The 10,166-nt window shown below is 35.4% G+C and overlaps 2 protein-coding genes across 3 annotated transcripts in view; both read left to right on the forward strand.

Annotated features, from left to right (window-relative positions):
- LOC129392552 (Golgi reassembly-stacking protein 2-like) overlaps positions 1-7,687 on the forward strand; it is a 16,122-nt gene extending 8,435 nt beyond the window's left edge. The window contains exons 2-3 of the mRNA XM_055088470.1: positions 5,809-5,889; positions 7,433-7,687. Coding sequence (XP_054944445.1) covers positions 5,809-5,889; positions 7,433-7,672 — 321 coding nt within the window. The 3' untranslated portion in view covers positions 7,673-7,687. The remainder of the gene's footprint in view (positions 1-5,808; positions 5,890-7,432) is intronic.
- A 346-nt stretch (positions 7,688-8,033) lies between these two features.
- The window catches only part of LOC102995529 (Golgi reassembly-stacking protein 2), a 15,269-nt gene continuing 13,136 nt past the window's right edge, over positions 8,034-10,166 (forward strand). The window contains exons 1-3 of one of the 2 annotated variants that reach the window (XM_024122190.3): positions 8,034-8,247; positions 8,928-9,014; positions 9,800-9,930. In XM_024122190.3, the coding sequence (XP_023977958.2) occupies positions 8,104-8,247; positions 8,928-9,014; positions 9,800-9,930 (362 nt within the window). In that variant the 5' untranslated portion in view covers positions 8,034-8,103. The remainder of the gene's footprint in view (positions 8,248-8,927; positions 9,015-9,799; positions 9,931-10,166) is intronic. The other variant, XM_055088467.1, reaches the window with a different exon arrangement.

Consider the following 10,166-nt stretch of genomic DNA (forward strand, 5'->3'; position numbering starts at 1 on the left):
GGAGCACAGGCTCCAGACGCGCAGGCTCAGTAGTTGTGGCTCACAGGCCTAGTTGCTCCGCGGCATGTGGGATCCTCCCAGACCAGGGCTCGAACCCGTGTCCCCTGCATTAGCAGGCAGATTCTCAACCACTGCGCCACCAGGGAAGCCCCCCTGTTAATTTTTAAAGATCCTCATTTTTGAGGAAATTTTACATCTGTATTTTAAAAGATAGGTGAGTGCCAGTGTCCTTTTCATTGCTTTGCCACAGTGTTACTAAACACCTGAACTAAAATGACCTACAGTCTGTATAATTAAAAATGATCTTGTTGGGTTTGATCTACACTGTAAAATCTATAGATAGCTTAACAACAGACTTCTTTCATGGTGAGTCATTCAATCTTAGAGACTATCTAGTCAGCCTCCTCACTTTACAGCTAAGGAAAAGGAGCACAGAAAGATTATTGCCTGAGATCACACAGCAAGTTTTCTTTCCCTAAGAAACAAATACCCGAGTTGGTATTTGAAGAGTATAAAATGAGATGGCATGTTGTCAGAGTTTTAGTTTCTTTTGGAGCAGACCAGTTTCTTTCAGCATTGTTTTTCTAACATGCAGATCTTTTCTAGGAAGCTATGATGTAGTGATGGGTTTTTATTTCATTTAATTAGCATTAGAATTTTATTTCAAATTTCTTCATATGTCACAAGTTACATCATTGGGTCAGAATCAGGAGAACATGCTCTTTGAGTTATTTTGATAAAACATGTGAAGAGAATGTTTTAACAGGTGAGCCTTGAACTCCTCCAGTCTAGCTTGGGGCTGTTACAAATAGTGCTGCTGTGAATGTTACATTGTGTATGCCTTTGGAGAACATATGTATTCCCATTCCTACTGGGCATACTAAATAGTGGGATATTTGGCAAAGGTGTGTGTATTTTAGTATAGATATTGCCAAATAGCTTACTAACGTACATTCCCACTAGCAGCAATTAAGGTTTCTGATTGTTCCATATCCTCATAACACTTAGTATTTTCCGTCTTTTTCATCTTGGCCATTCTGATAGGTGTGTAGTAGTATCCCATTGTGGTTTTAATTTGCATTTCCTGATGACTCTTGAAGTCGACCACATTTTCATATTTATTGACCACTTCAGCATCCTCTTTTGTTTAGTGTCTGCTAAAATCTTTTCTCCATTTCTTGAAGTTGTCTGTCTTCTTTTTTAAGCAGCTTTATTGAAATATAATTTACATACCATTAAATTCAGTCTTTTAAAGTTTACAGTTCAGTGGTTGTTTAGTATATTCACCGAGTTGTGCAGCCGTCATCAGTATCTAATTCCAGGACCTTTTTATCACCCTAGAGTCAAATTCCCTACCCATTAGCAGCTGCTCCATTTTCCTCGTACTCCCAGCCCCTGGTCACCACTAATCTACTTTCTATGGATTTGCCTATTCTGGACATTTCATATAAATGGAATCATACAATATATGGTCTTTGTGACTGGCTTCTTTCACTTAGCATAATGTTTTCAAGGTTCACTCATGTTGTAGCATATATCAATACTTAATTCCTTTTTATTGCCAAATAATATTCCATTCTGTAAGTGTACCACATTTTGTTTATCCATTCATCAGTTGAAGGACATTTGGGTTGTTTCCACTTTCCAGCAGCTATGAAATTTGTGTATACGTTTTTACATGGACATGTTTTCATTTCTTCTGATTATATAACTAGGAGTGGAATTGCTAGGTCATACAATAACTCTCTGTTTGACATTTTGAGGATCTGCAAAACTGTTTTCCACAGAGGCTGCACCATTTTACATTCCCACCATCAAAGTATGAGGCTTCCAGTTTCTCCACATCCTTGCCAATCCTTGTTGTTGTCTTTTTTACTTAAGCAGGTTTTGTGAATGTGAGTGAAGTGGTATCTCATTGTGGTTTCACTCTCCTTCTTAATGATTTGCAGTAATTCTGAATTTGTTCTGAATACATTTCCTTTGTTGGATATTATGTTGTATCATTTCACTCTCTTAATTGTGTCTTTTGATGAGCACTTCATAATTTTAGTAAAGTTTATCAGTTTTTAAAAAATTTATGGTTAGCTTTTTGTGTTCAGTTTAAGAAGTCTTGGGACTTCCTGGTGGTCCAGTGGTTAAGACTCTTCCAGTGCAGGGGGCACGGATTTGATCCCTGGTCAGGGAACTAAGATCCCGCATGCCATGCAGCGTGGCCAAAAAAAAGAAAAGTGTTCATACTTGATGATCTCAAAGATATTCTATGTTTTTCTCTAAAAGCTTTATTGTTTTACATTTGACTTTAGATCTGACGTCCATATAGAATTGATTTTTGAGAGACAACATTTTTTAAAATGATTTATCTCCTCCTCCTAGCTGACTAACGTTCTATGTCTTTTTCTCTTTTTTTGTCTAAGAGGTGAGAGATAATTAATACATGGTTAGAAAAATAATGTAGTGTCCAGGAATTAATTGGTTATAAAGATTTGCCCTCAGGTGGTGATTGTGGAGTTAGGAAGATGGAGCTTAAGATTTGTAGGACTCCTATCATATGTCAGAGACTTTGCTAGGCATTTCATGAGCTTAAATTCATTCAATCTCTACAATATTCTCGTAAAGTAGATGGCATTTTCTCTTCCTTGCAGATGAGAAAATTGAGGCCCAGGAAGATAAACTTTCCCAAGCTCAAGAAGCTAATAAGTAGGCAAACCATGACTCAAAATCAAGTCAGTTTGGCTCTAAAATTCTGTTATCTTTTCACTGTACATTTTTTCAAAATCATGTAAAATCTTAATTATTAAACTTTCAAATTTAATCTATTCATCTTAAATTGCTGTGATATTTGGCCCAATAATAAATTAAATAGTCCATAGAGCCGGGTATATATATTTTTTCTTTTCTTTTTTTCTTTTTTAAAATTAAGGTGGTTTGAAGGAAGCAGACGAATCAACAATCATGAGATCTCATAGGGGACAAAGTATTGAAGTGGTAATCTGATGCTTGAGAGATTAGGTGCCTAAGAGATTCTTGTCAGTGGGTAATACTGCCAGAGGAACTTACCCTTGTGGATGTTTAATTTGTGGTGTAGTAGAATTTATTTTCCATGCTATGAAATGTAGGAAATTTTCTTTAAATGAATTAGGGTCAAAGAGAGCATTTTCTAGGGCTCCCTCTGCTGGCTTCCTAGTAGTAATTAAGATACCTAGATGCCAGAATTGTGCTGGTACTAATGATGTAAATAAATTTAGGAAAGAAATTAATTTCAGGGTCCATTAGAAACAGAGATATTGATGTTTCTCGCAAATGAAAATAGAAAATAGAGAAAGGATTGTTTACATTTATTTATTTATTTTAGAATCCAAATTTAGCTATTAAATCTTTTTAGAGTTATGGGGAAGAATACGTCTAATGGTATTGGAAACTTTCCATTTCAAACAAATAGTGGTAAAACTTGATACTTGGAGGGTGGCATGATAAGAATCAGTGTGTGGGATCACCTTTCTTGGTTGGTGATGATATTACAAAAGTATTGCCTTTAGCCCTTTTTAACTAAAAGGTAAAGTGTTGGCAGCCCCAGTGGAGAAGTCTGAAATTGATCAATGGACTAGTTGGTTTCTAGATAAAATGGTCATTTGGACACATTTCCAGTCAGAGAATTAGATAATTAGATGTGGACCCGGTTAAATGAGAAATTCCCTTCTGAGGGGGCTCCTAGGGTCTGTGCTAATTATCCTCTTTTCACACCTCAGGCATTTCGAACCTTATTGATAGGAACCTAATAGACAGGCATCTTACACCTAGAGTATTATGACTTTTTTTGCCAGCTAGCTGTGACTTGACGTCTCTTTTCTTCTCATAATAGCTCCAGGCAGCCACCATTTTCTTTTCAGAGTTGCCATTTGAGGAGAAATCTGTCTGCCATTTTGGAATATAAAATAGCCCCCGTTTAAGAAAACTGAGTATAAAGAAAATAAACAGTATCTACTGATTATTTTTATTAGAGAGCCAACACCTTTAAATAATAAGTCCCTTTGATATTTAACTCGTTTAATTTACAAAAATGATTTAACCCCACATTTGCAGGAAATTTTACATAAAACAAGGTCGAACAGTTTTAGCATGTTAAACATTGAGCCATCTTTATAATGAACAACTAACTATTCCTTACTGTGACAAATGAAGAAAATCTAGTTTTACTTCTTCAGAGGCAATGATAGTATAATTTGGCTTTAAATGAATAAAAGGTAACATTAATCCAAATAGTAATGAATGTATCGTTAATCCAAGATCAAGTCTCATTAATCCAAGAAGTCTGGTATAAGAGGGACATATTCTGGGAACAATTTGGGCTCCATTTTGAAAGCATTAAAATGATTTGTTACTGTGTGAAATAGCTACAGATTGATGTATGGATGGATGTGGATCTATTATTTGCATTAGCCTCAGAATTGACTATTAGAACTGTTTAGACTATTATATAAGTTCAGCTTACAAATATCAATGCAAACTCTTTTCATAGGATAGTTTTGACAGTATTTAGTAACATCAAGCAGAATAAAAATTCCTTAAAACATTATGAAAATATTTTAGAGGAAATTTCAAATGTTCTGTATTAACTTTTTGCTCTTTTGTCATTACTACCATTACTAGCTACTAATATTTATATTACTGCAAATTTAGGAAATTTAATAGTTTATTTTAATCCATTTCAAATTGGGAATGCTAAACATTTGAGTTGTTGAGAAACTAGGTAATCTTAATCTTCCATGTAAAATCCTATATAAGTCTAGCTCCATTCTTTCCTTCCAGCCTTCTTACTGGACTAATAGTTATATACTTTTGAGTTTCACCTCTACCACTACCCAGCTGTAAGACCATAGGCAAGTCATAAGATGGTTTCTTCACTGTAAAATAAAAGAATTGCACAAAATCCATGGTTTTAACACTTTATTTGGGTTGAGGAGAAACCCTTTGAGAATCTGATGAAAACCATGGATCTTTACACCCTGAAAACTGCTGATTCATACAAAATGTTGCATATAATTTATTTCTAGCCCATACCACCCTGTTGTCTCTAGGTATACTATATTATGATCCTCATTTTTCAGACTCCCTCTGGGTTTTTACTTGTATTATGTCTTCAACTTTCAAATGTTTTTTCTTATCCCCTTATCCATCTGCACCTTTGAAAGTTCTACCCCCTTTTAAAGCACAATTCAAATGTCATTTTTTTTTCTGTGAAACTTCTTCAGTCAGATTTAATCTTCCCCTTAGAACTTTGTACCTCCATTATAACCATTAATATCTTTGGTCTTGTATTACAGCTCTTAGAGGTCTGTGTCCTCCATCTCCCCTTCTTCTTGCCTGTTCCTCAACAGATTATAAATGTCTTGATAACAGCGACTATGTTCCTACATTAGTTTTGTAATTGAATAGTGCCTTGCTAGTAGTAGTCATGGAATAAGTAGAATAAATTAATTTGGATTTGCCGCTCAGTTGTAATGATTAACCGTCTGCTATGCCATGTGCTAAATGCTGGGAGGATTGTCCCCCACCCCCAAAAAAGCAGAAAGTGGTGTGAAATAAACCATAGAGGAAAAACCTCACGTACAAGATGAATTTAAAGAATGAGTAGAATTTAGGGAGCTGCAGGGGCATTATCTGGGAGATGAAGAGAAATAAGAGAACTAGTGGATACCTGTATCAATGAAATTAATCTATTTTTACTGAAAAGTTATGGGTATTAAAATTTAGCTTTTGATTCATAATTAAGCTTTGCATTTTTCATTTTTGGCATTTTTGTTTTTACAGGTACAAGAAAATTCCCCAGGACATAGAGCTGGACTGGAGCCATTCTTTGACTTTATTGTTTCTATTAATGGTTCGAGATTAGTAAGTTCAGCTTTTTGTAGTTACGCCTATGGTATTTTGTAATCTTTTGAAAATGGAATTTTTCAGATTATCTGGGATGGATGTTTATTCATTGGTTACAAACATTATTTGGAGTATGATACCAATAAAATAACCCTGTGTTAGTAAACATGAGAATGTCAAATATAGAATACTATACCTCACACGCCAGTGATTATCTTAGGAGAAGAAAATCACTGGAGACTTTTACTTTATATGTTAAATATTTAATTTTTTTAAGCAGAAATATGTGGTTTTGTTGCTTTTTCAAAGATGTCAGACTTTTGTAGGTTATTGACAAATGGATTAGTAAAGACTCATTCTCAAGTAACTTGTCAGTTTTCTTGTTGCTCAATTCCCTGATATATCAATAGAAATAATGTTACAAAACTATACAGAGATGTGTTCCAGAAGTGCACAATTAAAACCACTTTTTATAAGTTGCTTTCAGTTTACATGTAGTAAAGTCCAATAGGAAGGAAACTATAATTTCAGTAAAGGAAATTCTTATGACAATGGCTGCTTGGTTGGTTTATTTTTTCACAACAGTCTTAAGTTTTTGTTCATTATTACCAACATCACCTACGTAATGGCCTTTATTCATTTATGTAATGAAATATTTAACATATTATTTCCGTTTTCTTTTCCTGCCAGTTTGTAATAAATAAAGTGTATATGTAGGAGTAGAGACCAAAATTAAACTTCAACTCTAGCAAATGTTTTAGATTTTTAAAATCAAAGTCATGCCAACTCTGTTAGTAATATGTCTTTTTGTGGAGTATTTTGGTTTTTTATCATTGAAGCCCCGGATCATTTCAAATAATGTTGGCTTGCAAATTCTGTAATTCCATAGTCAGCTATGGAGTTGTTGCTAATGTTACTTGAACACAAGTTCATGTGCCTGACGCACAGTGGGGCCAGACAGTACCGAAATGTCAGAGTCTGGAGCAGAGAAAGGTTTATTGCAGGGCCAAGCAAGGAGAATGGGTGGCTCATGTTCAGAAAAACCCGAACTCCTGGAAGGGTCTCAACAAAGCATTTTTAAAGGCAAGGTGAGGGGTGTCCCAGGGTATGTGATCAGCTCATGCACGATTCTCTGGTTAATGGTGATCAATCCTTAGGCACCAGTAGGTCTGGAGGCTATCTGCTCATGATCTTCAGGTAGTTAATTTCTTCCTTTTGGTGGTGGCTTTTAGTATTTGAAAAACTCAGGAAATATGCATGAGATACTATTATCTGGGTACTTCAGAGAGGTACTACAGCAGAGGATAGGGGGAAAGGCCTGTCCCAGGAAGGCCCCATAGGGTCCTGCTCTGTTACACTGACATAAGTTCTTAATTTCTTGACATTCTTTTACTTGAGGAGTATTTGAATGTTAATGAAACCTCCACCTATTGAATGTTTTATTTATGTTAATAATATTATTCCAATAGGGCCATGGGATGCTTAAGGTAAGATAATTAACATTAGATTTTTACTGTTAAGTAAATGTTTTTTATTAAGAAAAATTTCTATGTGTTTACAGAATAAAGACAATGATACTCTTAAGGATCTACTGAAAGCAAATGTTGAAAAGCCTGTAAAAATGCTTATCTACAGTAGTAAAACACTGGAGCTGCGAGAGACCTCAGTCACACCAAGTAACATGTGGGGTGGCCAGGGCTTGTTGGGAGTGAGCATTCGTTTCTGCAGCTTTGATGGGGCAAATGAAAATGTTTGGCATGTGTTGGTAGGTATCAACTGTGAACTGTTACTTGCAGTTTAAGAAACAGTGTAGAAAGGTGTTTTAATAGTGGTTGTCTCCAAACTGGTGAGATTGTAGGGGTATTATTAGGCTATTTTTAGTTTCTGAAAATCAGAATTGATTGCTTTTAAAATACGGATTAATAAAAAAGAAAAACAACTTGAGGAAGAGAAGCAAATATGATGCCTAAGAACTATTTTTCTAATGATTTATCCATTGGAAGAACGTATTTTAAAGCAAATAGCTACAGGAACTTCCCTGGTGGTCCAGTGGTTAAGACTAATAATATTATTCCAATAGGGCCATGGGATGCTTAAGGTAAGATAATTAACATTAGATTTTTACTGTTAAGTAAATGTTTTTTATTAAGAAAAATTTCTATGTGTTTACAGAATAAAGACAATGATACTCTTAAGGATCTACTGAAAGCAAATGTTGAAAAGCCTGTAAAAATGCTTATCTACAGTAGTAAAACACTGGAGCTGCGAGAGACCTCAGTCACACCAAGTAACATGTGGGGTGGCCAGGGCTTGTTGGGAGTGAGCATTCGTTTCTGCAGCTTTGATGGGGCAAATGAAAATGTTTGGCATGTGTTGGTAGGTATCAACTGTGAACTGTTACTTGCAGTTTAAGAAACAGTGTAGAAAGGTGTTTTAATAGTGGTTGTCTCCAAACTGGTGAGATTGTAGGGGTATTATTAGGCTATTTTTAGTTTCTGAAAATCAGAATTGATTGCTTTTAAAATATGGATTAATAAAAAAGAAAAACAACTTGAGGAAGAGAAGCAAATATGATGCCTAAGAACTATTTTTCTAATGATTTATCCATTGGAAGAACGTATTTTAAAGCAAATAGCTACAGGAACTTCCCTGGTGGTCCAGTGGTTAAGACTCCGCACTCCCAATGCAGGGGGCCCGGGTTTGATCCCTGGTCAGGGAGCTAGATCCCACGTGCCGCAACTAAAGATCCCGCATGCCGCACCGAAAATCCCAAGTGCCGCAACTAAGACCTGGCGCAGCCAAATAAATAAATAAATATTAAAAAATAAAATAAAGCAAATAGCTACAGAAATGTTTTAAATATCTGTTAAATATTGTGGGTTGTTTAATGCTTGGGAGATTAAATATATATATATCCTATAGTTTCTGGTCTGACATCTCTAACAAGAAAAATATGGGGGGGTTAAATTACTATAATTAAGGACTGAACTATACAATTTGGAAGATTATTTTATATGCAATAATTTGATGGGGGGGTTGTTTTTGTGTCATCCTAGGAAGTGGAATCAAATTCTCCTGCAGCACTGGCAGGTCTTAGACCTCACAGTGATTATATCATTGGAGCAGATATGGTCATGAATGAGGTAATTTGTTTGCTTACTAATACTAACAGTTATTTAACATTTTCTCATTAATGGTTAAGTTCAGAAGTATATTTGCACACTTTACATTTAAAGTTGAAATTTAGGTTTTTGCTGATCAAGATAGCTTACGCTCCAGGGTGTTAAACAGAAATCTGGGAGGTGTCTTTCTAGGTACAGCTGTGAGGAAAAACATACACTCTGTGGCAATTGCACAGATTTTGTGTATGGTATATATTAGAAATCTCTTGTACCTCAAGATTAAGTCGAATCCTCGTCTTGATTATTGATTTCCTTTTCTCTTCTCCTTTCTAAAGTAACAAAATTGGCTTAGCTGTATTAGTTGGATCCTTTTCCTTGTCTGTTAGCTAGTGGAAGTATATATTGCTAAATCACAAATGAGAGAAAAAATAAGGTGCCCAGAGAACCAGGTCTTAGTAATGGATAGTAAGCAGAATATGTAGAATTTGGGTATAGGAGACTTTTACTAAAATTGCTGACTAGGTCTTACAGAACTGGACAAGAGGCCTTGCGTTGTGTAGATAGGTAATATATTGAATTAAACCTCGTTTGGAGTATTGGTTTTAAGAAATGATTTTTATGTCTAGCAGCAGGGCCCAGAATCTGGTTTTTGTGTGAGTGGTTTTTTTCGTTCTTGTTGTTTTAGGTGTGTTTTTTGTTTGTTTGTTTGTTTTAGGTTTTTGTTGTTTTAGATATTAGTCAGGTTCGAGACCTACTATTCTAAAGTTCAGTAACAAAAACATTTTTCTCCTGTAATGCTTTTGCAGTCTGAAGATCTGTTCAGCCTTATTGAAACACATGAAGCAAAACCATTGAAACTTTATGTGTATAATACAGACACTGATAACTGTCGAGAAGTGATTATTACACCAAATTCTGCATGGGGTGGAGAAGGCAGGTAAGGTCATTTTTTAGACTAAGTTATGACTACTTAAATTTACCAGTCAGATATGTTGTAAACGTTGTTTTTATTTTGAAGCAAGTTATTGGTTTATTGTAAGACTTCTCTTGAGAAAAGGAAAGAGCTGACCTAGAATATTGAATCCAATAATTCATTTTTTTTTTTTTTTTGGTGGTATGCGGGCCTCCCTCTGTTGTGGCCTCTCCCGTTGCAGAGCACAGGCTCCGGACGCG

This window comes from Physeter macrocephalus, chromosome 2 (genome assembly GCF_002837175.3).
Source record: "Physeter macrocephalus isolate SW-GA chromosome 2, ASM283717v5, whole genome shotgun sequence".
In the NCBI taxonomy this organism is placed as follows: domain Eukaryota; kingdom Metazoa; phylum Chordata; class Mammalia; order Artiodactyla; family Physeteridae; genus Physeter; species Physeter macrocephalus.